The sequence below is a fragment of the Oryx dammah genome, unplaced genomic scaffold (genome assembly GCF_014754425.2).
Source record: "Oryx dammah isolate SB20612 unplaced genomic scaffold, SCBI_Odam_1.1 HiC_scaffold_18, whole genome shotgun sequence".
Taxonomy (NCBI): Eukaryota; Metazoa; Chordata; class Mammalia; order Artiodactyla; family Bovidae; genus Oryx; species Oryx dammah.
In genome coordinates, this window is record NW_024070202.1 from 105,922,134 (window position 1) to 105,947,133 (window position 25,000).

At 51.8% G+C, this 25,000-nt stretch overlaps 3 protein-coding genes across 3 annotated transcripts in view; 1 reads left to right on the top strand and 2 right to left on the bottom strand.

Moving 5' to 3' along the window:
- LOC120877688 (transient receptor potential cation channel subfamily V member 5-like) overlaps nucleotides 1-5,848 on the bottom strand; it is a 30,064-nt gene extending 24,216 nt beyond the window's left edge. The window contains exons 1-7 of the mRNA XM_040260041.1: nucleotides 5,721-5,848; nucleotides 3,675-3,772; nucleotides 3,416-3,538; nucleotides 2,820-2,957; nucleotides 2,457-2,555; nucleotides 2,104-2,279; nucleotides 1,568-1,714 (exon numbers count right to left, since the gene is read on the bottom strand). Of these exons, the coding sequence (XP_040115975.1) occupies nucleotides 1,568-1,714; nucleotides 2,104-2,279; nucleotides 2,457-2,555; nucleotides 2,820-2,957; nucleotides 3,416-3,538; nucleotides 3,675-3,772; nucleotides 5,721-5,848 (909 nt within the window). The remainder of the gene's footprint in view (nucleotides 1-1,567; nucleotides 1,715-2,103; nucleotides 2,280-2,456; nucleotides 2,556-2,819; nucleotides 2,958-3,415; nucleotides 3,539-3,674; nucleotides 3,773-5,720) is intronic.
- A 4,314-nt stretch (nucleotides 5,849-10,162) lies between these two features.
- On the top strand, nucleotides 10,163-11,435 carry LLCFC1 (LLLL and CFNLAS motif containing 1). The gene is given in 3 exon segments (XM_040259908.1): nucleotides 10,163-10,448; nucleotides 10,993-11,188; nucleotides 11,339-11,435. Coding segments are annotated over 3 exon segments (579 nt in total).
- A 434-nt stretch (nucleotides 11,436-11,869) lies between these two features.
- Nucleotides 11,870-25,000, bottom strand: part of KEL (Kell metallo-endopeptidase (Kell blood group)) — a 25,848-nt gene continuing 12,717 nt past the window's right edge. The window contains exons 10-18 of the mRNA XM_040259909.1: nucleotides 16,480-16,590; nucleotides 15,306-15,404; nucleotides 14,993-15,070; nucleotides 14,133-14,233; nucleotides 13,868-13,978; nucleotides 13,653-13,720; nucleotides 13,260-13,429; nucleotides 12,816-12,911; nucleotides 11,870-12,168 (exon numbers count right to left, since the gene is read on the bottom strand). Coding sequence (XP_040115843.1) covers nucleotides 12,007-12,168; nucleotides 12,816-12,911; nucleotides 13,260-13,429; nucleotides 13,653-13,720; nucleotides 13,868-13,978; nucleotides 14,133-14,233; nucleotides 14,993-15,070; nucleotides 15,306-15,404; nucleotides 16,480-16,590 — 996 coding nt within the window. The 3' untranslated portion in view covers nucleotides 11,870-12,006. The remainder of the gene's footprint in view (nucleotides 12,169-12,815; nucleotides 12,912-13,259; nucleotides 13,430-13,652; nucleotides 13,721-13,867; nucleotides 13,979-14,132; nucleotides 14,234-14,992; nucleotides 15,071-15,305; nucleotides 15,405-16,479; nucleotides 16,591-25,000) is intronic.

Consider the following 25,000-nt stretch of genomic DNA (forward strand, 5'->3'; position numbering starts at 1 on the left):
GGCAAGGTCTTTTATAAAGTAGCAGCAGTTGCCAAGGCAGGAAGGGGTGAGAAGACATTTGCACATGAGGGGGATGTGGCAGAATCTTTTGGAGGGCACAGGGATTATCCTGTATGAAGTGCCTGAGGGCCAGATCATGGTACCTCGTGAATGTCAAGCTAAGGAGTTGGACTTTATTTTCTGAATGCAATGGAAAACAATTGGAAGACTCAAGCAAGCAGGTAGTCAGATTCGCTCTACAAGTATTATGGACATGAGAGGAGCAACAGAGGACTCGGAGAGTCGGGTGTGGCCATAATTTAAGCTGGGTGGGTTAATGCTCAGATCTAAATAGCCAATGAGACATTAAAGATGCTCCTGAAAGAGGATGATCGATGGCATGATGCATCTAAGAAAGTAGGAAAAGGCAAAGTCAGAGAGCTCAGCTGGAGGGATTACCCATGAGCAGAAAAAGTACCTTTTCCCATCGAGCCTACAGAGTAGGAGAGAGATGGGCTGTGGGGGTGGGGGGCAGTTTCTAGACCTGCTGGGCAGAACAAGGCAGGAAGCTGAAGAAGCTCCAGTGAGGGAGCCTTTATTTTCATCATAATGAACAAATCTTGGTTGCCCGATAGAACTGAAGGTGAAGGCTGGGCTTCCAATCCCTAAGAAATCCTGCTCTGAAGAAGTTCATACCAAGCAGCCACTTTGTTCATCAGATCCTCTGATAAACCAGATCCTCTGTTTGTTAGTACCAGCGATCATCTGAGTTTTGTGGCTCTTAAGTGAAGTGAAGTTTCTCAGTCATGTCCAACTCTTTGCGACTTTGTGGCTCTAGAGGGTTCCTAGGAAATTGTCGGGTGGCAGATAAACAATAACTGTATTTTGCCACCATCTTGTAGGTTCCAGAAAGCATGAGTATTTTCTTCTCTTTATAAATCTTCAACAAACTTTTCTTTCCCTCATATCACCCAATCCAATACTGTCTGAATGATCCATATGTTTTTCTCTCTCTGGAAAGCTCTCTTTTTCCTCATCTACCTGGTGATTCCCAATTCCTCCTAAAAGCCCCAGCTCAAGCACATCTCCTGTGACATCTTTTCTGGTCCATCCAAGCCAACATAAACCAACCTCCATTCTGTTGCACCATTATGTACCATTCATAGTATAGACCCCAATGTTTATCTTGAAGGCTGTTACCATTACTGAGAACAGGGATGGAAAATTGACAAAGCTGTCTGAAAGGAACTGTTTTTTAATTTATTTCTGTATTCTCAGTTCTTGGTACAGTGTCAGGGACCCAGCAAGAAGCTCAATATGCTGAACAAATAAGTGATAGGAAGCAACATCTATCTGGAGAACTCCTCATATGCAGTGTTAGTATGAGAAAGATAAGAAGAAGGGACCAAAGCTAAGCAGAGAGAGCAGAGTTAGGGAAGGGGTATTGATCAGCATTTTCTCCCAAAGTCCCAGGAGTCTATCCTCACCCTCATCTATTACAGGGAAGCCTCTGGAGCCGAGGGTCTTGGTAAATAGACGGGCTCTGCACAGACGCCTGACAGCCCCTAATCCTCCACGTTGCCCATACCTCCCGTTTCTTGGAGGAGACCACAAGCTCTAGAAAGGACACGTCTTCTCCCCAGGAATCGATCTCTGTGAGGTCGTAGAGAGTGGAGGTCAGCGGCCCGCATGTCCACTGGATGTACTTCCGCTTCTGCATCAGGTGTTGGAACATCTGGGTGGACGCAGGAGTGAGACGGGGGTCAGCATGTAAGGAGCAGGTCAAGGGCAACAGCGCGGTTGCTTACTTCTTGGATCTGATGGATAGCTGGGAACTGACAAGCCTCTGTTGACCTGAACCTTTTAATTTGGGGCTGTCTTTCCTTCCCACAAATCCTATAAAGATCTGAAAGGAGAGAATAGGCAAGGGGAGTGGAACTTTGGGTTACCATAGCAGATATTCTCAGGTAAGATTCTGTAATCCCCTTAAGTCAGAAATTCTTGATGCTGAGGACTTTAGTGATAGAGATGAAGGTAAGGGACCACCACCTTTTTGGGGAGGTTGGGAAGAAGGATCAGGAGAAGGACCCCCGTGGGGTTGAGGACGTGGGTGTGGTCCCTCACCACAGTGTTGCCCTCCACTCCGGCCAACTTGAAGGGGGTGAGGCCCTGGTGATTGAGCATGAGGTCCAGGGACTGCAGGTGGTCCCCTCGCCTGTCGTAGGACAGCAGCAGGTTGTACATCTGGCAGGCAAAGGTTTTGTTGGGCTGGAGGACGAGGATGTGCAACACTGTGTTTCCTGGGAGAGGACACGGGGTGTCACATGACCCCTGGGACCAGAGTCCCTGCTGTTCGCCAGGACCACCCCCCACCCCAAGGGCAGGGGCGGTCCTGAGGACCCTGAGGGCGGTCCCAGCCCCTCCCCTCTCCCCTCCCACCCCCAGCCTGCCAGTGCCCGCTCCAGCCCAGCTCTTACCCAGGGAGTCCTGGGCCCGGATGTCAGCGCCGTGCTCAATAAGTAGCCTCACAGTCTCCTCACTGCCCATGCAGGCGGCAAAGGACAGAGGGTGCTCCCCTGGGGAGGCAGAGGCCCGGGCAAGCCAGCATGAGATGCGGGCGGGGAGGGGCAGTGTCTCCAAGCAACCGCCTCTCCCTCCCCTGTCTCCGCTCTGGGCCTGGGGACCCTTGTCAGCAGGACCAGAGGCAGGGATGCTGGAGGGGGCCTTGGGGTGGGGCTGGAGGCTTGGCTCTGGCCGCCCCAGGCATGGGGCCTCCTCGGCCCACCCTGCCTTGACTGGTGCCCCCCTCCTCATCCTCCCAGCCCCGGGCCTGCTCTCACCAAAGTAGATGAGGTTGTGAGGAGTGAGGCGGAAGGCGGAGCCTATAGCCCTTGCAGAGACGCTGGCCCCGTGGGCGAGCAGGGCTTTCACCAGGTTCACGTTCCGGTTCATGACCGCTATGTGCAGGGCCGTCTGACCTGGACAAGAGAGCGCTCCGTCAGGGTGTCTGTTCCCAGCTCTCTCGGAGACACGGCATCCCCCCTGGCTTCCAGGAGATCCCTGACATCCCTGCATGGATTTCCTCCCTTGACTCAGCAGAATGGTGTGAGACTGACCCCAGACGTCCCTCAGGCAGCTTCACTTAGCTGTCTGCGCCTCTTGACTACTGGGGATGGCATACAAGGGTAATCACTCTAGTGCAGCTATGAAAGAGAGTTCTGCTCTTCATGGAACGTGAAAGGAGTTGAAGGGAAATAACAAGTGGCTAAAGCAGGTCCCAGACACTCACAGCCAAGACCAGGACCTCTGCCTTCCTCCCATACTCCTGAGCACCCATCACTCCTTCCCCGACCTACTCTCAGAGGCTCATTGTAAGAGGTGACTTCAGACTCTCCCCTATTTGGGTCCGCCTTGCAAAACCGTGGAGATGCCTCACCTACAAATGGCTCACATATGGCGGGCTCCTTGACCAGCTCAGGGGCAGCCTCCATCAGCACCATGGCGGCCTCCAGGTTGTCATAGAGGGCGGCCACGTGCAGCGCCGTCTCCCCGACGGCCCCTGGAGCAGAGGAGACAGGGGCATCAACATTTCCCAGAGACACGCTCCACCGCCCCTTGGCAGAAACCCTTAGGTGCCTTGCGGAGCATGGCTGGAGCTTCTGCCCCATCTCCAACACTTCAAATTCTGATCCCACCTCGTTGGCGGAAGTCACAGTTTCGGTCCAGCAGAAGTTTCTTCAGGACACACAGGTCGTTGTCCTTGGCTGCCCGAAGCAGAGGAGACTCTCGAATCCTGGAAGAGGATGAACGGGAGTCAGGCAGAGACAGAATGGGAGAGAGGCCAAGAGTAGAGAGGAAGAGAGTCCTTGTCCGCCTGGACAGACAGTGGCCGCATGGAATGCATGCTGACACGTTGCAGCGTTGTCTTCTGGACTCTAGCTTGGGGTCAGATGGGGGCAAGAGTCTGGCTCAGGGTCCCCGTGGGGTGGCATCGCTACCTCTTCCCACCGGTGGTGGGGGGACTCCTGGCTCAGCTGACTAAGCGGCAGAGTGCAGGGGAGGGAATGGATGGTCCTGGTGGGCCTGGCCAAGTCATTCTAGCTGAGTCCATGTTTCAGGAACTTGGGAATCAGGAGCGGGTGGAGGAGAGGGAATTTCTGCCTGGTTTCAGCCCTGCTCCCAGGCCTGCTGAACCGGCTCTCTTTAGCCAAGAGGAGCTGGAGAGACCGGGAGGGGGCTGAGAGAGAGGCCAGCTATTGTTCTGACTCCCTGGGGGCTGTCCAGATGAACATTCCTGCGGGGAGGGAGAGTTCTGAGATGGACTATGAAGGATCCATCCCTCCCTAAGTGTCACCCTTTGACTCAAGAGTCTGGATGCGCTGTCTGCTGTCACAGCGTGGCTGTGAGCTTCTCTGAGTGTGTGCATCTCAGAGCGGGTGGGAGGAGCCCCGCGGAGATACTCCTCCTGTGGTACCTCTGTGGGTTAATCTTTGTCTCTCCCCTGCCTGGGTGAGCCAGACAAGAGATAATGCCGAAGCCGGTTCCTGCTGGGCAAGTATGTGTTGGCTCTGAAGGTGGACACACGGATAGCAGGTTGAGGGTCAGGAGGGGAGAGGTGAAAGGCCGGTAAACAGACTGATGGCGGGCAGTTCCCGTGGTGACCCCTAGCCCCCAGTTCCTCTCTTCCAATGGTCCCCCCAAGCCAGGGGAAAGAAGCTTTTTATCTGAAGAAGCTTGTGATCTCAAGGTAGGGCTCAGGTCCGCCCCTCAATGAAGTTCTCTCCAGAGAGAACAGGTAGAGTGGGGACAAGCCTGCTGCCCATCTCACCCAGATCCTCCGTGTGAGCGCACCCAGCTCAGGACAACTAAGCCAGGACTGCAGAGTCCAGAGGCTCTGCACGCAGCCTCCGTGCTCTGGCCTCTGGCCTGGAGAAGCCACTGCTCGTGAGTCTAGCCCTGGCTGCCAGCTCAGATCTGCTAATGGCAGCTCTCTGATGGGAGCCAAGTCCCCCGAACAGCCCGAGGGAGAAGCCTGCCTTCAGGATGGGTCCCTACCCCCATTAGTCTTCCGGGGGTCTGGACTTCAGGGCTGAGCATGAAATGCTCTGCTCCTCGGAGTCACCAGTCCCACCGGAGGTGTGCCAGGGACAGGCTCAGCCTCACTGTCTGCTCCGGATCTAGTACAGCCTGCACACAGGAGACTCGGGAAACGCAGACGGGCTCTAGGAGTTCCCACTGGGACTCCTCAGGGTCCCCTGGCTTCCACAGTCAGCTGGTTAGTTCCAGCTGTTGCACAAACGAGAGCTGTCCCGTTGCCAGGCCATCATTTTCGTTCTCATTAACAGTAACTCCTCACCCTTTCTTCACCCAATGAGTGTCCTAAAACCCATAGGATCTTAACCCTCCCCCAGCACCCCGTCCCCCACCAGCCTGTACCCGCCCTGCCCCACTCACCCCTGCCATACATGCTGGCTTCTCCTGTCTGGTATCTTTGGGTCCCCAGCACCGCCCCCCCCAACCCCACCTTCACTAGGCGAGAGCCCAAGCATCACCCTGCCTCAGCCTTCCTGGGACCCAATGCCACACCTCTCCTCCACTGCTGACACAGGAGCTCGGCTTCCATAACAGATGCACGGGCCCATCCCAGCACCGGGCACTGAGCTCTGGGGTGCTCTGGTGGGCAGGGCAGACTGACCCAAGTGAGCTGAGGGCCTGAGGCTTGGGGAGAGGGGGCAGCCTACTTCTTCTGCTGCAGCATGTACATCTCGTCCAGACGCTGATCCCAGTCTTGCTGTCCCACCAGCCAGGAGGTCAGCAGTTTCTGAAGTTGGATCAAGAGACCCCTGGCCTTGGACGGGGGCGCTCCCATGTCTTCTACTTTCGGGCAGTGGCCAGTCGCGGGGAGGAGGTGTTTCAAGGCAGCAGGGCTAGGACTCAGCCGGCAGCTGAAGCGAAGACAAGGAGGAGGGATGGGTTGCAAGTGGATCTGGCGTGGTGCTGTGCGGGGTTTGCACGTGCACAGAGGGGACTGGGGGCCCTGCCAGGAGAGAGAGACTTTACCTGGAGGGGAGGAGCTCTTTCTAGAGAAAGCCCCTGGGGCACACAGCCTGCCTCAGAGCCAGCAAGGGGAGGGAGCTCTTTCCTATCAGTGAGCTAGGGCGGCTGAGACCGGGCCAGGGGAGGGGTGGGGCCCAGGAATCTGACCTGGGAGCCGGGATAGAGCCCAAAGGTGGGTCCTACAAGCCTGCTGAGCAATTACCTCGGATGCAGGAGAGTAGAGAAGCAAAGCCCCCCAGCTCTGCAGTCAGGCAGGTCTGGGTTTGAATCCTGGGTTTCAGTCCTTGCAGGTCAGTTAGGTGAGCTTTCCGTGCCTCAGTCTTCTCATCTGTAAAATTGGGGTGATACTTACATGCTCTCACAGCAGAGTCTGTAAAGCATAGTCATAACAGCTCAAGGACAGTTGATTCTTCTTCCACAGAGGGGGCTCAAAACCCCCCGGAACGGCTTGCTCTGCCTAGTACCCCACAGCCCCGCAGCCAGCAGGTCTCTGGCTGCCCCTCCTCCTGGAGAAGCCCAGGGCCTCCTCTTCCATTCCAGCTCCTCCCTTCCAGGCAGAGGAGACCCCAGTGAGCCCTGAACGTCCACAGAGGCTGGGCAGCAGGGACTGAGCGGCGGTGGAGGAAGTCACAGGACTCCCTCCAAGAGTGAGTCCAGAGGAGGAGCAGGACTGAAGATGAGACAGTGTTAAATTATTTTATGATATAACAGTTTCCATTTTTCTTCCTGATTGTTTTCAAAGAGATATGTTCAGATATATCCCCTGAACCGTAGTCATTCAAGAGATCCCCAGGTTCCCTGGGTGCAGGCCGAAGCTTCTCTAGCTCCTAAGTGCGTGTGACTCCCAACGGCCGGGGAGAGGCAAAACTGGAGCTGGCTTGCCGGGTGGAACCTCAGGTCCAAGTCACCCATCAGACCTCACTGCTCCTTAGGAACCTTCTGCTTATAACGATGAGAGGCGTGGGTGGAGATAGGCTGGGGACCCTCCGCCTTGGGGGTCTTCCGGGGCAGGGACCCCTCACTTCCTTTGCTGTAGGAAAGAGAGAGCGCTTCTCTAGAGATTGAAGGATGGGCAAAACCACCTTTCGTGAAGGATGAGAACTGGAAGGAAAATAAGTAAGGAAAGAAAGAGGAGGTGCCCGAGACAGCAGGAAGCATGGGCTCCCCCAGGGAGGGGGCAGATGCCGGCTGGGAAGGGGGAGGGGTCACCTTGCGGGACATTTTTCTGCTTTGCTGGGGGTGGGGCAGTGTGGGGCTGTAATGATCTCCAAGCCTTGAGACTTCCAGTCTAAGGAGATGGAGGGAGCGATAAGGGTGAGGTGGGGGTGTAGATATGCTGATAAGCAGGGCTGCAGAGGAAAGGAGCGCCTGCCCAGTAATACTCAGCCTATAATGCTAGTCCTGGAGGGAGTAGGGGCGGGAGGGCCCGGTCCAATCCGCACAGAGCAGGTGCGCAGGCTGCCACCAAGGGCACTATCCTTGGGTGCCGGAGGAGGGAAGGGGCCCTCCACCTCTGGGTCTTCCCTTCCCACTTGCACACACCTTTGTCTGCACTGTTCTTTTCAGTGGAGGGGTGGGGAGAACAGGAACAAGCCTCCTGAAGGAGAACGAACTGTCCCTTCATCCCACCCGGCAAGCTGGAGATTTAGAAATGACTTCCTGATCTTTGGGCTTCCCTGGTGGTTCAGATGGTAAAGAATCCGTCTGCAATGCAGGAGACCTGGGTTCGATCCCTGGGTTGGGAAGATCCCCTGGAGAAGGGAAAGGCTACCCACTCCAGTATTCTCGCCTGGAGAATTCCATGAACTGTATAGTCCATGGGGTCGCAAAGAGTCGGGCACGACTGAATGACTCTCACTTCACTTCCTTGTCTTTGGGGAGCCCTCTGGCTTCTCTCCCCAGTCCTCTATTCCCTTTGTCAGGTCCTGCATGGCCACCCTCCCCTCCCTTCTCTCACCAGTCTTCACCCTCTGAGAGCTTTCTGCAAACCAGAAGTCCTACAACCTCCCTCCTGCAGGCAGATGCTTCCCTTCATGAGAGTGATGCCCCAGGGTCTCGCGAGAGTAGATGAGAGCTGGTGCAGGGCCCCTGATAAAATCTCACTGTTTTATCTCAGAGCCCGTTGGCATCAAAGGCACCAGACCTCTTACTCTGATATGATAAGGAGAAAAGTGTGAGTCACTCAGTTGTATCCGACTCTTGGCATCCCTATGGACTGTAGCCCGCCAAGCTCCTCTGTCCATGGAATTTTCCAGGCTATACATACTGGAGTGGGTAGCCATTCCCTTCTCCAGGGGATCTTCCCAACCCAGGAACCGGAGCCAAGTGTACCTCACTGCAGGCAGATTCTTTACCGTCTGAGTCACCAGGGAAGCCCAGAAAGGAGGACAACATATAAACCTGGATTTCAATATTTAGGTCAGACACTCCCACCCTACCTGCCCACAGCCCTGTAGGGAAAGAATTTGAATACTATCTTATTGTCATTGGATGGTGGAATTATTTGTTTTTCCATAATTTTTAAAATATACTTTTGTAATAAGAAAAAAAAAAAACATGAAGGGATTGCTGGTTTCCCATGAAGATTTATCTCCTAGGCACAGGGCATCAGGCGGGTGTCTGGTGAGGAAACTAGAGTTGCAGTGGTCGGTGCCAGCCAGTTGGTCCTTTCGGCCCTAGCTGCTCCCCTAAGGCAGGCCCAACCCCAACCATCCAACCCATCCAAACTCACAGAGTTGGAGATGGCTTCTCAGTTAGCCAGGAACACAGAAGCTTCTCCCCTAAATAGCCAGGAGGAAGTTAGTGATTTCTTTCCATGCAAGCAGCATTTCCTGGACCTGCAGGTCAAGGAGTGCAAGGGAGGGGTGAACAGGGTCACCCGCTTACTGAAACCTGCCTCTCCCATCATCAGGTGACCTCCTGTACTGCTCCCCAGTCAGACCTGGCTTGGATCATGGAAGTATGCAGGCGGCTGTGTCGGCCGGCCAGGAGAGTCTCCCAGTAAGCCTGTCGGCTGGCACGGGCGGCATCCTTGGGAAGGAGGCTCTGCTGGCCCTGCCATTTGGCCATCTGCCCCCTTTGAGGAAGAGCACACATTTCTGGACACATTTGATGGTTCATTCAGGCGTGCATGTGTGGATGCCGGGAGTGATGTGAGCCCACCGTCCTGGCACCAGGCTGTCCCTCATGGCCTGTATCTGACTCTGGTTTTCCAGAGCTGGCCTTCATCCCGTCTCCCCTGCCCTCTGCTCCAGGAAGCAGATGTCAGTTAGCCCCAACCTATTACTGCCAACGGGTCTGTGCCCAGCAGGGTTACAGGCAGGGCGGGCACTGGGATGTGAAGGCAGTTTTCTTGAAATCCATTCCTTGGGATCCTCGCCTCTGCCATGCCGGTTTTTCTGTGAAGACTCTCTTCCTCCCGCCCTTTAGAGACTAAGATTAGACACTGAGTCTTTAAGAGCTTTGTCTGAGGACAGGAGGATGTGAAATGAGGCAGGACGCATTCAGTGTGTCAGCACAAGAGGGGAAAGCTAGAACTGAGGATAGTCCAGGGGAGCACAAGGAATGACAGGGCGGTTCCACCTGAGTCCAGAGCACTCTGTTCTTGAACCCAAAGCAGGTACCTACCTCCTCCTCCAATTAGGTCCTCCCCTGCCCTCATTTTGGATGGACTGAGTTTCACGCACAGCCCAGGACTTGAAGAGACTCATTTGGACATGGGTCTGAGCCTCAGTTTATGCAAGTCGCTTTCCTTTGAGAAAGGCCGCACAGAAGAGTGGGGTGGGAAGGTGTGATCTTTAAAATCTAAAGAATCAGCAAGAGCCCTGCTCTGCACCTTATTATCTGTGTGACCTTCGATGGGCAAGTCATTTCTCTTGTGAACCTCGGTTTTCTCATCTATATAATGGGTATGGCGATGCGGATCTCATGACATAACGCCTGTGAAAGGACTTCACGGACTCTTCGGTCACTGCCGTGGCCCTCCACTGCTGAGGTCCACGGCGGTCCTCCCCGAAGCCTCTCTTGTCCCCCGCAGACTACTCTCCATGCTCCTGCCTGCCAGTAGAACTCTCTAGGGAGCTGGGATGAGGGTTGAGCCCACAGCTGTGATGTCACAGAGCTCATGATGTCAGAGGTCCTCTGGAAGGGAAGGGAGAAAACGGTGCTGGGAAGGGGGAAGGGCTGGGACAACGGACAGGGGAGGGAGGAGGCGGGGAGCCAGCTGGGCACTGGGACAAGCAAAGACCAGCGGCAGCGGCTGGGCAGGCCCATGAGCATCTTGGGCTCCCCGCTCTGCAGGGCAGCATTCCTGGGCGCCCTCCTGCTGCTGCTGCGAGTCAAGGGGGAGAAGACCCAGAGAGGGAGCCCAGGCCTAGATGAGAGGAGTCAGGAAGAGAAGACACCCTCTACAGGTAGGGAAGGAGAAGGACGCCCGGAGCTGGGGATCAGGCCTCTGTGGAGCCAGATCACTGGTCAGGCTGGAGGGGAAGCTAAGCTGGGTTTGGATTATGGGCCATCGCCCTGGGCCTGTTGTACTGCTGCTGTGCGAGTGTCCTATAAAGGGTCTAGAGCCATGGCTCCTGGCCAGAGCCGTGTTCAGGGCACGGCGGGGCCAGCTGATGTGCGTGGGGCCCTGTGGAGATGGAAAGAGTGTCTTTGAAGTTCATCCTTCTCTAAGATGGCCCCTCACTCCCCAAATGAGGTAACACTTTGGAGGAGGCAGTTTGCATTGGCAGTGGGATGTGTGTGTCCTTGAGTGGGGACTATGACTGCACACAGACCAGCAGAGACTGCACCCCACCCCTCGCCAGGAGCATCACCTCTGTGGTCAAGGACAAGGGTGTGGGCCAATGGGTACCCACATTCCCCAACTCCTTCTCGTCTCCAGGACAGTGCAGGGGCACGGGAGGGCAGTCAGAACCCCTCCTTTCATGCCGTCCCCTTGCCCCATTCCAGACCAAGATCTAGAACAGTTCGAAGAGCACTTCATGGCCTCCTCAGTGGGTGAGACGTGGCAGGTGGTGGACATGGCCCAGCAGGAGGACGACAAGACCTCGGAGGTGGCGGCGATCCGTGACCACTTGTTTGACCTCGCCTTCTGCTTTAACCTGGCCAGCATCATGGTTTTTTTATGAGGGACGTTGAGGCGGAGGTGGTGGCCTGGTTCCTGGATGAGGACCTGGACATCTACCTCCGTTTTATGATAGCTTACTGACCCTCTAACCCCGGGGCTCCAGGGTGCTTCTCCCAAGGGAAACGAACACGTGGCTTTCTGGCTCCCACCAGCGGCCCTCTCCCTGAGGTCGAAGCATCAGAGAGACCCCTTGCTGGCCTGTGGGTCGTCCATGGCCACTGCCCACTTGCCTCCCCATGCTCTGAGTGCCATCTCCAAGAGCTGAGACACCAGACCCCTGCCCTTCTCTCCCCTAGCCTCTCCTGGCTCTATTCAACAGGGAGAGGAGGCAGCAACAGTGAAAGTAATAACAATCAACTCCTGTAAGCAGCTGGGGGCAGCTTCATTCTGTTTCTAAGCAGTCTGCTGAGTGGCACGACCTTTGGCCCACCAACCTTCAGCTCGGTGATTGCTTCTTTAGCTGACGTCGATGGAACTCTGCTTGGTCTGCTCTCATTTTTTCTGACTTCTAGGCACAAGGCATGTCTGGGAGTAATGACGGAGAAGGCAAGGGCAGCCCACTCCTGTACTCTTGCCTTGAAAATCCCATGGATGGAGGAGGCTGGTGGGCTGCAGTCCATGGGGTCGCTGAGAGTCGGACACGACTGAAGCGACTTAGCAGCAGCAGCAGCAGGCACAAGGCATAGCAGAACAATGTTCTTAAGAGACAGGCAGAAGCCAAGGGCCAGCTTTTATTTTTGGAATGGAAGGGCAGAGGACCTGTTGCCCTGATTCCCGGGATGGGGCGCAGAGATGCCGATACACCTGTACTGAGATCTCTCTGGGAACCGGCCAGGTTACCAGAGTTGGCAGCGGCTGGAGGGGTTTAGGAGGGCCCCCTGGGGACAGCGGAAGTGTCTGGTGAAGGCTGGACTGTCGCTTAGGGGACCGTGGACTCGAAGGGTGGGAGGGCTGTGAATGTCCTGAGGATCCTGGGTGCTGGGGTCCCTACACATCACCTGGGGAGAAAAAGAGGTTCACACGGGGTGAGGAGAACAGCAGAGTATTGGATGAGCAGGACGCAGCAGACCTGGTGACCAAGGACAGCAGACAAAGACAGAAGCAGGGACAGAGTGCTCCCAGCCTCAGGGAGGAAGAAGATATTTGCCATTTGTAGGTCATTTAGTCTGGCAGCAGGTATCTGGTGAGGGCGGAACTGTGTCATCATAACATCTAAAAGTGCGCTAGAGGCAGGTCTGTTGTGAGAACTCTGTGGGGGTCTTCACCTAGGGGCGGGGTCTCCAAGGAGGAATATGATCAGTGGATAGTCTGTTAAGGCTCTTTTGGAAGGCATCTGTATTTCTAGAAGAAATGAGAGAAGACAAAAGTTGGTCTCATCTCAAGAAGGAATTTAGGAATGAAGTTTTTTTTTTTTTTCTCTCTCTCTTTTTTTGAAGAGAGTGCTAGACTCGGTAGAAGAATTTATAGTAGGATGAAGGATGGTCCCCAGGGCACAAGTGTGAAAGGGTGACAGTGTGGATTTGTGCAGCAGAGGGTTGGGGACACTTCGGGGAGATGTTTCAGGCAGGAGAGATTCTCTGAGCATTAATGGGAGGGTATTTATCTGACATGGATTAAGCCCTGGTGGGAGATGTCGGCAGCTTACCTGGGCATAGCTTCGGAAGAAGAGTTGCCGGGGGCTGAGGTCTAGGTCGGGCAGGATGGTTTCCCCACGGAACAGTACTAGCCTCTTTTTGTATGCCTGGATATGGGGGTGGGATGGAGAGTTGCCCTTAGGCTCCAGACCCGTAGCCAGCTGGAAGTCTGATGCCCTATATACAATATCCAAAACCAGCTCCTGGTCCTTCCCAAGTTCAGCACTGACACACTGATCTGAACCAGGAGAAGACATCCTTGCTGTAAGACCTGTGGATAGCCTCGAGAAGAGGGCTTGTGGAGTGGGGGTGGGAGTCCTCAAGTTGCCAGCAGTTCAGTAGGGATGTGAAGGGCAGAAAGCTTTGCATGTTTGCATGAGGGATGGTGGAAGGAAACACTAGCGACAGGCTGTCTGTTCTGGTAAAACTAGATCCCAGCCCTTGGGATGTGTTACCTTCAGCGCGATGGCCAGTGCCCCGGCATCTGCAGCATCCTCCAGGAGCGTGCGGGAGACATCGAAGGAGGTTCCCCTGGGTGATGGAAAGGCAGCATAGAGGCGTTCCAGGCACAGCAGCGCCTTCTGCAGGGCACGGGTGTCACAGGCCGGGCAGCCCCCGGGGAGTACTGTTGAAAATGGGGCATGCGGGGGAAATGGTGAGAAGTGATGCCCGGATGAAGACGTGGGGCTTCTGCAAACCGCTCTGGCTCCTGGGAGAGCTGCAAGAGCTCCAGGACACACCCACCTGGAGCCCTGGCACAGCCTCCCTGCCTCCTCCTCTGAGCCAACTTTGGGGACCTCACCCACCTTCCCGATGGCCCCACCTGCCAGTAGCCCGCTGCTACTCACAGAGCTGGTCAAAGATGTGCAACAGCTCACGGGCCATAATGCTGCCAGCAGCACCAAAGTTCACAGCTCTGGGGAGACAAGGGCTCGTCTGACCCTCAGAATCCTTCCAAGGTTTGGCCCCAGTTCTCCAACCACAAGTCCCGTCCATCATTCATTGTAACACTGGTCCATGACTCTCAGGAGACTTCCTGCCCACCTCAGAGAATGGCCCATACCTGGGGTAGCCAGGGTGGAAAAATGGGGGTTGGAGGAGCCCAGCTGGGAAGACCATCACGTTGTCAGGTATTGAATAGGAAGCCTTGAGGCTCCAGGGGGGTGCCTGCCACCTGCAGGAAGAGCACACCCAAACTCCAGCTCCATCATTTACCCGAAGTCCTTCCTGAAGGACTGCTGCTGTTCCCCCAAACCTCCGTGTCTTTCCTAGGAATTATGGACAGCTGTCTCTGGCATGTGGTGTCTGTGTCTCCCTGGCTTTCATACCTGTGACTGGAGAAAGGCTGCAAGAACCCCTGGATGACTCTGGCTTGGCGGGAGCGGACACCACTCAGGAAGCTCTGGAGGAAGCTAGGTCCAAGTTGCACCTGGGAGGAGCCAGGACGTGACCCAAATACATGGAGACAAATGCAGACACACACTGATACACCCTGATGTGGCTGTCTGAGGCAGGCAGATAAGCCCTGACCCAGAGACATCCCTGCAACGGTGGAAAGCTGGCACCAGGACACCACTGTGTGTTACTGCAAACCAGCTTCACGTGCATCAGCACACACACACACACAAACACACACTCAAGTTTGCAGTAACACACCAGTTTGTGTGTTACTGCAAACCAGCTTCACGTGTATCAGCACACACACACTCAAGCAAGTCACACAAATGCATGGGTGTGAGTGTGCACACACACACACCATTACCTGAAAAAGTTCTGTTCTTCTGCTGGCAAAACCTACAGTGTGGCTGTGCGTGCTAAGTCACTTCAGTCGTGTCTGACTCTTTGCGACCCCACAGACTATATAACCCACCAGGCTCCTCTGTCCATGGGATTCTCCAGGCAAGAATACTGGAGTGGGTTGCCATGCCCTCCTCCAGGGGATCTTCCACACCCAGGGATCGAACCTGTGTCTCTTATGTCTCCTGCATTGGTAGGCAGGTTCTTTACCACTGAGCCACCAGGGAAGCCCCATTGTGTGACTGCTCACCCGTTGAGCCCAGTCATTACCAGGGCAGGGAAGGGGTGGGTTAGGGTCAACCAGGGAAAATGATTGTCTGCTACTCAGATAGTGCAGAGGATGAGGAAGCTGAGGATTAGAAAGGGCCTGGCCGGGGGCGGGGGGACTCACGTCGTCGTATTCCTGTCTGGCTGGGTCTGGCTTCAGGGCCCACTCCAAGGGCCCCATCTTCACCTGCAGTTGGGTAAGCTGGGAAGACATGAAGGCAGAGGACTCTAGTGAGCTCGGGTCTATTATAGGGGCTTTCTCCGGCTCGCTGCCCTGTCCCCTCCTCTGGTGGCGTCACCAGGGTGTCTGTGTGGCACGTCGGTGGTGACACTTGCCTGGTGCATGAGCACCCTTCCCCAGTCACTGTGCTGTCCTGATCCCAGCTCCGCTGACACCCACTACACATCCCCATGCTGTCTCCTTCTCCTGGCCTTACCTTGTCCTGGGCCTCTGCCCGGGTCTCTCCATCCAGCCAGGGAACCGTATGAAGGTGAGAGATGAGGGTATCCTTGATGGTAGTGAATAATTCCGTGGCCTGCAGGCAGGAGGGCACAGGGAGAAGAAAATGGGATCAGGATCAGTCTTAGTCCTGGGTCCTGCCCACCAGCCCTCCAGGAAGGGGCCTTGGCCCTGAGGAGCTGCCAGGAGGAGGAAGATCTCAGAAAGAGGAAGTGGTATCTGCTAGGTGAGCAAAAACTCAGGGCACAGAGAGCTGTGGCGATGGAAAGGAGGTACCAAGCACAGAACAGGAAGGTGGGGACGAGTGACTCCTAAGAGCTGATGTGGGGGACAGTTTCTGTCTGTGGGGAGACCTCAGCCTGCAGGGGAGACACCACCCTTTTCGCCAGGCAATCCATTCAGAAAGCTGGGGGAGGAAGAGGACCACCATCCCCTTCTCTGCTCTCAAGAGCCCTCCTCATCCATCTTTCTGAAGGCCTGCATTTCCTCTCCCCATCTTCCTGGGTTCGTCCGCTTCCCAACAAGCTAAAGCCGTCCCAGCCATGCAGCCTGACTGTGGAGTTACCACTTTCTCCGCCGTCTACCATCCTGTGTATTTCCTTTCTAGATGGAGGAAAACAGATGACAACATCGGCAACCTGAGTTCAGACCTTGACTCCACTATTTGGGGTAGCTGTGTGGTCTTGGGCAAACCACTTAACCCCTCTGTGACACCAGGAATTAAAGCAGTTCATGTGACTCGCTTACCAGAGTACGATGCACATGGTAGCCACTGCAAGGTATTCAGTAGTTACCCTGGGTGGTTCTTACAGTGATAGCTTGCCATTCTTACATAGTTTCACAAGTTGTTCAAAAATCATAGACAGACAGGGAGTAGGCTGAGAGGTCACAGAGTTCAGTTTTCTCATTTTATGGTTGAAGAAACACATGAGCAGTAAAGCTGGGTGGCTTGTTCAGGGTGGTGTGTGCCGCGCGGACTCTGTGCCTCGGGACTAAACCGTGCAGACTCTAGGGGTGCCGCGTGTCCCTCTCTGGATTCTCTAACTGCCTGGTTCTCTGACCATGGAAACCATCAGGAAGGGCAAAGTCGAGAAGATGGTTTGGGTGGGAAGGGGTGGGGGGACGTCGGCTGAAGAGGAGCCCTCACGCACAGCACTATGGGTGCTGGGTCTGAAAGTCTCCTGGATGAACAAGGCGGCCAGTGTGGGCTCGAAGAAAGCTTCTGTCTTCTCCACGCACATCATCCAGCGAGGGTGGACCGGCTGCAGAGACAAAGCTGGAATGAGCGGCTCCTGTCAAGAGTTCTTCCTCATCCACTTTTCCAGGCCAGTCTTGCCTAGACCCTCTCCCCCAGGGGATGTTCTCTTTTCTGGACTTCCTGCGTCTGTCTCCCTTTGGTCTATAAACCGTTTTGGTGACACACATGGGGGGTTTGCTGCTTAGCACAAAGGGGCTCAGAACTTCTCCAGCATTAGTCATGAGGCTGGGCTGGGCAAACTATCCTTGTTTATTGCCTACTGAATTCGAAAGCAAGGCCTCTGGGAAGCATCCTTCTGGATAACTAAAGGGCTCCTGGGAAGGACAGGACTAGATTCAACCCTAGTAGCTCAGAAGGTAAAGCATCGCCCTGCAATGTAGAAGACCCCTGGCTTGATCCTTGGATCAGGAAGATCCCCTGGAGAAGGAAATGGCAACTCACTCCAGTATTCTTGCCTGGAGAATTTCATGGAAAAAGGAGCCTGGTAGGTTACAGTCCAGGGGGTCGCAACGAGTCAGATGCGACTGAGCGACTACTACACACACACAGAGCCAACCCTCTCACTTTGGCAGATCTGCTTGCCACCTCGTGCCTGCCTACCACACACCCCTCCCACAGTGTGCACGGCTCAGGGATCCCAGTGAAGACACCCCTCCTCCCAAGCTTCTTTACCTAAACTAGGAACTGAAGAAGGAAATTTTTCCCTGCCTCCTGCCTTCCTCCCCGACTCTGCAAATGGTAAGACCTTCTCTTATAAAGAAGAAAGTTATCAGAGCAAAATTGAGTTTTAGATACCATATTGCTTGGTAGGAGCAGAGGAAAAAAGAAAAGACTAAATATATGCAATTCGGAGAGCTAAGGACCCTTCTGCCAAATCAGGGAAAAGAATATAGGATGAGGGGCTTCCCTGGTGGTCCAGTGATTAAGAATCTCTGCCTTGCAATGCAGGGGATGGGAACATGGGTTCGATTCCTGGTTGGGGAACTAAGAGCCCACATGTCACAGAGCAATGAAGTCCATACCACAAATACCGAGCCCATGTGCTCTGGAGCCCACACCATAACCAGAGAGTCCAAGTGCTACAACTAGAGATCCCACATGATGCAACGAAGATCTCGTGTGCTGCAACTAAGATCCGACACAGTCACATAAATAAAACAAAAGAAATACATTAAAAAAAAAGAATATAGGATGAGATGATGGATACCTTCAAAGGTGGAGAAACAGATAGATAAAAACTCAAAGAGGACTTTGGCAATCAGGGTGGTTTTAAAAAGCAGGATGGAAAGAATAAGGAACAAGAGAGAGATGCTGGTGTGGATGGTGTTAAAGAGATGAGGCAGGGCAGGTGAGAGACAAATTGAAGGAAGCGAGAGTAAGGAAAGCTGAGCGGGGACTTAGGAAAAACATATTAATATGCTAATTTGGGTTGAGTGGGATGAAGTCACAAGACTTCATTCCTGTTGCTACATTCCTGTTGCTCCGGGGCCTCCTGGCAGGAAAGTGACATAGGCTGCCACCATACATTCTGGTCCTAAGGTTGGAGATTGCTCATGGGGCTTACAATGGAAGAGGAAAGAGAAAGGAAAACCACTACTGTTGTTGTTGAAGATGCTCCTGGGCCTGCCTATTAGAATGGTTACCTTTTTGGAGGTTGCTCCAGACCCAGTTGCCCACGTCTCTGTGTTCCTGTCTGCCCCTTCGCCATGAGGTCTATTAAGGACCTTCTCCTGGTGAGAAGGGACTCAGACACTTTTGATACTGTATTAGCTGATGCTCTGAAGCTCACAAACATGAAAAACAAATAGAAAGGCCCCTAGTTCTGACGGCAATGCTGGGGACAGGTGCAGACTCTGCTGGCCACTTTTGGGTTCATCTCCTGCAGCCTCCTGAGGACAAGCTCAGTTCTGAGACTGCTTCTCAGCAGACAGCTGAAGGGGGTGGAGGGCTGCACCCAGGACAGCAGCGAGCACATGAGCCTTGAGCTTGATAATGTGGATCTGCCTGCCCTGTCTGCCCTGGTTCTTGAGTTGTTTCTGATACCTTTTGCCTATACTTGCCCTTAGCAGTCTTTGTCAGCTCCATGCTAGAGCCCACAGCCTGGGCCATGGTAGACCCTGACTTGGTTCCTGAAGCATATGGAGACCACCTTGGACCACTCACTGCTGCCCCTGTGCCGCTCTGTGCCTCTTCTTGTCACAACTGTGCTGAGTCGTATGTTCTATATGCAGGAAAGTAACTTCCAGGATCTATAAATGAATGTTAAGTCTCAGGGGTGGAGGTTGACAGGTTATGTATTCATCTGCTGGGGGTTATCAGTGTCTGAGTTGTCTCTTGAGACATGAGATGATAGAGTATACCATATTAATTGTAGAGAAAGAAAAAAAAATCACTGTTAAAATATAAAGGATGGAAGAAATACTTCAAATCCAAGATAATGAGGCTCAATAGGTCAAGAGACAGAAAAAAAAATTGTAGGGATGTGAGTAGGGAAATGGATTGGAAGTTCAGGATTAGCAGATGCAAACTATTTTATAGAGTGTATGAACAAGGTCCTCCTGTATAGCATGGTGCTAAGTTGCTTCAGTCGTGTCCGACTCTGTACGAACCCAGAGACGGCAGCCCACCAGGCTCCCCCGTCCCTGGGATTCTCCAGGCAAGAACACTGGAGTGGGCTGCCATTTCCTTCTCCAGTGCATGAAAGTGAAAAGTGAAAGTGAAGTCGCTCAGTCGTGTCTGACTCTTAGCGACGCCATGGACTGCAAGCTTATCAGGCTCCTCCATTCATGGGATTTTCCAGGCAAGAGTACTGGAGTGTGTTGCATTGCCTTCTCTGAACTATATTCAACATCTTGTGATAACCCACAATGGAAAAAGATATGAAAAACAATGTGTGTGTATGTATATATGTATATATACATACACACAGAGCTGCTTGGGAGAATAGGGGAAATACTACCCAGAGCATGCTCTATAAATTATATATATATATATATAAAACTAAATCACTTTGCTGTACAGCAGAAATTAACAAACACTGTAAAAACTCTACTGAATAAAATAAATTTTTAAAAAAGAAAAATATTTGCAGATAGAACCTTTGAACCATGAGTAATGACAAACATGACAGAAATCAAGAAAAACTCCAAGAGTCTGGAGGGGAGCGGACTTCTGTGCAATTTTCAGTAAGGGGAAAGTAGATTTTAGAGATTACAGGTGAGCCAGGAATCCTTAATGCGCATTTTGAAACACAATTCTCGAATGAATCATTAAACCAATTATTTGTGAACACCTGGAAAATCATGTGTGACTTCTGGGGCCCCTGGTGGCTTCACCAGTGACTCAGACAGTAAAGAATCTACTGGCAATGCAAGAGACCCAGGTTCAATCCCTGGATCTGGAAGATTACCTGGAAACGGAAATGGCAACCCACTTCAGTATCTGGGACACAACTGAGTGACTAACACTCTGAGGGCCAGTGTAGGATAACGGGGGATGAATAATGTCAAAATTATTTTCAAATGTCATCATTTTTAGGGGTAACCAACAAGGACCTGAGGGCTTCCCAGGTGGCTCAGTAGTAAAGAATCTGCCTTCCAATGCAGGAGTCACAGGAGACTTGGATTCAACCCATGGGTTGGATCCCTGGGCTGGGAAGATCCCCTGGAAGAGGAAATGGCAACTCACTCGAGTGTCTTTGCTTGGAGAATCCCATGGACAGAGGAGCCTGGCGGGCCACAGTCCACAGGGTTGCAAAGAGTCGGACACGACTGAGCAGCTGAGCAACAAGAACCTACTGTATAGAACAGGAAAGTGTGAACAGTGCTATGTGGCAGCCTGGATGGGAGGAGGGGTTTGGAGGAGAATGGATACGTGTATATGTATGGCTGAGTCCCTTCGCTGTTCACCTGAAACTATCACAGTACTGTCAATCAACTATAGTTCAATATAAAATAGTTTTTAAAAGTAATGTGACTATAAGAATAAATATATTTATAGCACTAAAAATAAATGTCATCATTTTTAAAGAGTCACTAAATTAGGATGAACAGTTGATCAAGAGTCACAAACTCAAATAGGGGCCGTGAGGTACCATAAATAACAGAAGCAGCCCAACATCAGAACCCCAGGACCAGAAGCGGTGATGGCAACCCCATATCCAGGCCTACTGGCTGCATCCCTCGGTTCCAGTCATTTGTTGCCCTGGGAAGAGGCTAACTCAGCACTCACGTCGAAAACAACCACCGAAAGGGCTGGAACTCTCTTTGTGTGTCATCGCCTAATTTTTGAAAGTCAGCCATTCATGAAAAGTTTGTAAAAATCTTTAGAGTCCAACGAAACACACCCATGAGCCAGATTCATCCTCCAGGATCACGGTGGTTCTCCCTCTGCATAGAGAATTCAGCATTTACTAAATGTGAATTACTGGAATAACTTATACCCTCGCACTTCAAGTACACAAGCTGTATGTAGGAGCCTAATGCCTGTTCCGCCTAGCTCACAGAGCTGCTTGGGAGAACAGGGGAAATACCACACAGAACATGCGCTGTAAATTCTCAAGCTCTACTCCATTCTGTTGGTGCTATCTTGATTTCAAGATACCATCTGGTACAACCGTAAGTTATGTCCTTGTGAAATCGATGGAAAAATCCATGTTAAATAACAGTGTTGTTTGAGTGGATTCTGAACTGGCTGACCCAGAAGGGAATGTCAGTGATTAATGTCTCCAATTTAGTACAAGCTTCCCTGACTGCCCCACTGAACATTGTAACATGTCCACTCTAGGTATCTCTCTCCCGCCTCTCTCCTGCTTTCCTTTTTAAATTCTTTCATAACACTTAATACCATCCCCTGGTGGCTCAGATGGTAAAGAATCTGTGTGCAGTGCAGGAGACCTGAGTTTGAACCTTGAGTCGGGATACCTTGGAGAAGGAAATGGCTATCCTCTCCAGTATTCTTGCCTGGAGAATTCCATGTATGGAGGAGCCTGGCGGGCAAGTCTATGGGGTCACAAAGAATGGGACGTGACTGAACGACTAACACTTTCACTTTTTTTTCAATACCATCCAATGTATTTTATTTAGCTTATAGTCTTTCTGTCTCTATTAGAATAGAAGCATTTGAGAACAGAGATTTCTATCTATTTTGTTCATGAAGAATCCGAAGAATCTAGACAAGTGTCTGGCATATAATAGTGACTCAACTAATATTTGTTGCATAAATGGATTGCTGACTACACTGGTCTTCAATACTCTTTCCTCTGCAGAATTTTACCAGTAATCCAGATGAAGACTCAGTAAATAAAACTACAAATGACTCAAGGCAGAAATCACAGTTCACTGAAACAAAGGCTAAAATCCCCTGAGTAAACACAGACGTTGGTGTGAACCTAAATAGTTTATGAAGTTCTGCTTTTAATTTCCCAAACTCAGCTTCTCAAGTTTAGTAAGAGAAAAACTTGGCTTAACAGCCATTTTCACTGACTACATATATCCAAAATTAATAAACAAAATATGGTCAGATGAGACCTGACAGCCCTTCTGAATAAGAGCATTACAAATTGGAATTCATTCAGAAGAACACGGTGAGTCATCTGTAATTCATGACCATCCGATGGAAATACACATTTTGGTCCAATTAAGGCCAAAAGCTCCGTGGTGTCTTTGACTCCACTCCCTCTCACACCAAACATCCATCAGGAGACTGCTGCTTACCTACAGAATATGTTCTTTTAAAACATAAAACAGATAAATCTTTCTACAGGCCCCTGTTACATGCAGAGAAAAACCCAAGACCTATGGTGACCGACCAGGGCCTGGTATAATCCCCTCCTAGGTGGCACAGAGTTGGACATGACTGAATTGACTTAGCAGCAGCAGCAGCAGGAAATGGCAACACACTCCAGTGTTCTTGCCTGGAGAATCCCAGGGACGGGGGAGCCCGGTGGGCTGCCGTCTACGGGGTCGCACAGAGTTAGACATGACTGAAGCGACTTAGTAGCAGCAGCAGCAGCCCTTCTCTGATTTCCTCTTCACCCCCTTACCTCCACCCTCCCTCCCCCACAGTGCTTAGTCGCTTCATTCATGTCTGACTCTTTGCAACCCCATGAACTATAACCTCCCAGGTTCCTCTGTCCATGGGATTCTCCAAGCAAGAATACTGGAGTGGGTGGCCATGCCCTCCTCCACGGGATCTTTCTGCCCCAGGGATCGAACCCATGTCTTCTGTATTGCAGGCAGATTCTTTACACAACTGAGCCACTCGGGAAGCACTGATTTCCTCCTTATTCTTACACTTTGCTTTCTCTGCTTCAGTTGCACTGGTTTCCAGGCTGATTCTCAAACCCCCAGGCAAGCAGGACAGCCTTCCAGCAAGCCCTGTCACCTCTTCTCAGACAGAGCCACCAAGAGGGTCCCTCACACTGCACCAAACCTCAACTAGCCTTTCCTTGTCACAATGAGACGACATTCTTTCCTTTCCCGGAAAACACTTTCCTCTCCCTAGGCACTGCTTCCTTATGGCCTACCTCCTGCTCAGCTATCTCACTGACCATTTAAACCCTGATCTCTCCCTCTTGGAAATTCAGAGAGCATCTAAACAAGACCTTTCTTAGAACACAGCTACACCCATTCATTTACTAAGCATATGATTGCTCTTATGTTACAAGGACAGAGATGAGTGGTTGCAACACAGCTCACACAGACCACTAAGCCAAAAAAATTTACTATCTTGATCTTTATAGAAAGAATTTGCCAAAGCATTTTTTTGTTACCACCCACTATTTCTCAACCCTGCAGTTTGTTGTTAAAAATGTGACCTCACAGGTCAGGCAGACCTGTTTTGGAGTCTGTTTCTTCACTTATGAGGTGTTTGGTCTTGGGAAAGTTACTTGTCCTTTTGAGGCCCTCAGAGCATTTCTGAGAGTAGTAAATAAAATAAGCACTGCCTGATATAGAGTAACTACTCAACATATTTCAGCTATTATTATTTTGCGTCATATTTGGTACCATTCCAGACCAGGGAAGGGGCTTCATCAAGTCACAGAACTATCTGTTGGTAGAGTCTGACTCAGCTTTTAAGTCCAAGGACAATTACATATCCTAAAAGCTTCCCTGGTGGCTCAGTGGTAAAGAGTTCACCTGTTAAATGCAGGTGATATGGGTTCAATCCCTGGGTCAGAAAGATCCTTTGGAGAAGGGAATGGCAACCCACTCCAGCATTCTTACATTGGAAATCCCATGGACAGAGGAGACTGGTGGGCTACAGTCCACGGTGTCGCAAAAGAGTTGGACGTGACTTAGTAACTAACCAGCAAAAAATGGGGAGAGATAAGGATTATAAAATATATATATAAAGGATATATGTGTGTATAAAGGGTGATGACTTTAGAAATTTGTGAGCCTTCTAAATTTTTTAAATGTGAATGTCAACGTTGGCATCCTTACATTCTTTCAAAAGTACTACCAGGCCTCAGTTCTGGAATTTACACGAACTTGTTTGTTGCCAGGGATTTTCTAGCAATCCCAACTATGAAGGCCTGGGGCACTGTCTCATCTGAGTCAAGAGAAAGACTGGGCAGAAGGCTCTTGGGGACTAGCCCACCTGAGAGAATAGCCTAGAGAATTTTTTTTGTTTTGTGTTTTGTGGGGTTTTTTTGTTTTTTGTTTTTTTGCAATGATTAAGCACACAGATGCTGAACCCAGAGTTCAAATCCTAGCTCTAACGAGCTAGCATCTATACTACCTTGAATGAGATCCTTAAACTTTCGGATCTCAGTTTCCCTACCAATAAAACAAGGACGGCATGGTCTGCCCTCCTCATGGAACTGCTGTGAGGATCAAATCAACTCCTACAACATTTAAAGGGCTTAGAAAAATGCTTAGCACAGTTTAAAGTCTCCATAGGCAATAACTACATTCCTCTCCCTGTGTTTACAATTCCCTTCTTCAAATTCTATAGATTGTTCAGATTTGCCAAAGCCACAATTCCTCCAAGGCAGAGAAATGATCCACAAATTACTAAAAAAAGAAACCCAGTGATGAACAAGATTGCCCTGAAGCGTCACCGAGGCTGGAGGGCATCTAATGTTCTAGATGCTTCTGCTTACATTGGGATGTGTCCATCTAGGATTTCAAAGTTCACGGTCCTGAGTACAGTCAGAGTGGACTTTGGTTAGTGGAGCACGTTTGGTACACAGCCCTGCGCTCTGATATATCAGAATCGGCACCACAAAGCCCACAGTGCGGGTGACAGACCCCAGGGGTATCAGGGATGAGCTCTTGATGAAGCACATCTGGGCACGGAACACTGGAGCCACCTAGACAGAGCGAAGGCTCCTGCCCGCCACACCGCGTCTCACTCTAGCGAACCTCCTGCCCGCCACACCATCTCTTGCTCTAGGGGACCTCCTGCCC